General features: G+C 43.6%; 1 protein-coding gene across 1 annotated transcript in view; it reads left to right on the top strand.

Annotated features, from left to right (window-relative positions):
* The window catches only part of EMH_0003850 (uncharacterized protein), a gene marked incomplete at both ends in the record, with an annotated part of 3424 nt that overhangs the window by 821 nt on the left and 553 nt on the right, over window positions 1-2050 (top strand). The window contains 3 exons of the mRNA XM_013496523.1: window positions 559-660; window positions 816-866; window positions 1417-1605. Of these exons, the coding sequence (XP_013351977.1) occupies window positions 559-660; window positions 816-866; window positions 1417-1605 (342 nt within the window). The remainder of the gene's footprint in view (window positions 1-558; window positions 661-815; window positions 867-1416; window positions 1606-2050) is intronic.

Below are 2050 nucleotides of genomic sequence, written 5' to 3'. Positions count from 1 at the left end.
TTTTATTTTATTTTATTTTATTTTATTTTATTTTATTTTATTTTATTTTATTTTATTTTATTTTGTTTAGTTTTGTCTCTCTGTCTCTATATAATAATATAATAATATAATAATATAAAAATATATATTTTTATTGTATTTGTTTGTTTCTCTCTGTCTCTTTTTATTATATTTATTTTTTTCTTTTTCTCTCTTTTTTCTGTCTCCCTTTGTATTGTCTCTGTCTCTATCTGTCTCCTTCTGTTCTCTGTCTTTGTCTTTCTCTTTTATATTTTATTTATTTATTTATTTATGTATTTATGTATTTATTTTTTTTTTTTCTCTTTTGTCTCCGTTGGGGTGTATCGGCAGCTCAACCCTTTCTCACTCAGTATATATCCAAACGTCCGCGGCTTTGCTGCTGCTGCTGCTGCTGCTGTTGCTGCTGCTGCTGCTGCTGCTGCTGCTGCAGTTCCTGCTTGAGTCGACTGGGGGTATCGCTGGAGGAGCAGCAGCTGCTGCTGCGGCTGTTGGCTGCTGTGCTGCATCTCGGCAATATAAAATTTGAATCTGCTGCAGCAGCAGCAGCAGCAGCAGCAGCAGGAGCAGCAGGAGCAGCAGGCGGAGCAGCAGCAGCAGGAGCAGCAGCAGGAGCAGGGTCTGTTGCTGGCGCTGGTGACGGTGTGTGTGCTGCTGCTGCTGCTGCTGCTGCTGCCGGTGCTGCTGTAGTCTCTCCTTCAAGCTCTGCTGCTGCTGCTGCTGCAGCAAGGCTGCTGGGGCTGCAGCAGCAGCTGCTGCTGCAGCGGCTGACATTTAGGGGGATTCGCGATGTACAGAAGCAGCTAACTGCAGCAGAAGCAGCAGCAAACAGAGACGCTCTCATCAAGGTCAGAAACACACTGCTGCAGCAGCAGCAGCAGCAAGTGCAGCAGCAGCAGCAGCAGCAAGTGCAGCTTTATAGTAGCAGCAGCAGCAGCAGCAGCAGCAGCAGCATCAACAGGCTTCATAACCATCAGCAGCAGGGGAGATGGCAACAACCAGCAGACATCCTCTTGCTGCTCTGTACCTGCCTTGATGCTTTTGCTGCTGCTGCCGTCTTGCTGCTGCTGCTGCTGTCTTGCTGCTGCTGCTGCTGTTGCTGCTGCTGCTGCTGCTGCTGCTGCTGCAGACACTGTACAGCCGCCTCTTTGATTTTGTCGTCCACAAAATAAATATATCCCTCAGCAACTCCCCAGCACCCCAAGCAGCAGCAGCAGCAGCAACAGCAGCAGCAGCAGCAACGGCAGCAGCAGCAAGTCCTGCAGCAGCAGCTGCAGCTCCAGCAGCAACAAAAGCAGCAGGCCCAGCAGCAGGAACAGCAGCAGCAAGAGCTGCTGCTGCTGCTGCAAGCGACACCGGCTGTAAGTTATTTTAATTTTGCGTTTTCTGTCCTCGCAGCAACAGCAGCAGCAGCAGCAGCAGCAACAGCAGCAGCAGCAGCAGCAGCAACAGCAACAGCAGCAGCAGCAGCAGCAGCAGCAGGATATGGATTGCTTGTGTTGTTTGCTGCTGCTTGCATGCGCTGCTGCAGCAACGAGCGCAGACACCTGGCTGGGGGTGCTGGACGTTTTTGGATTCGAAGACAAAGTCAGCTCCTCTTGTCTTTGTCTTTTTTTTTTATTTTGTCTTTTTCTTTTTTTTATTTTGTCTTTGTCTTTTTTTTTATTTTGTCTTTGTCTTTGTCTCCTTTTTTATTTTGTCTTTGTCTTTGTCTTTCTTTTTTTGTTTTGTCTTTGTCTCTCTTCCTTTTATTTTGTCTTTGTCTTTGTCTCCCTTTTTAACTGTATCTTTGTCTTTGTCTTTCATTTTTATTTTGTCTCTGTCTTTGTTTTTATTTTTTAATTTTGTCTTTGTCTTTCTGTTTTATTTATTTCTTTAAAATTATTTTGTTTTTCCGTGTGTCTTTGTCTTTTATTATTTTGTCTTTGTCTTTGTCTTTGTCTTTATATTTTATTATTTTGTCTTTGTCTTTATTTTTTTTATTTATTTTCCGCTTGTCTTTGTCTTTTTTTTTTAATTTTTTTATAAAAAT

The sequence above is a fragment of the Eimeria mitis genome, genomic scaffold (genome assembly GCF_000499745.2).
Source record: "Eimeria mitis Houghton genomic scaffold, Emh_scaff215, whole genome shotgun sequence".
Lineage (NCBI taxonomy): Eukaryota > Apicomplexa > Conoidasida > Eucoccidiorida > Eimeriidae > Eimeria > Eimeria mitis.
This window is presented reverse-complemented; position numbering and strand designations above follow the sequence as displayed.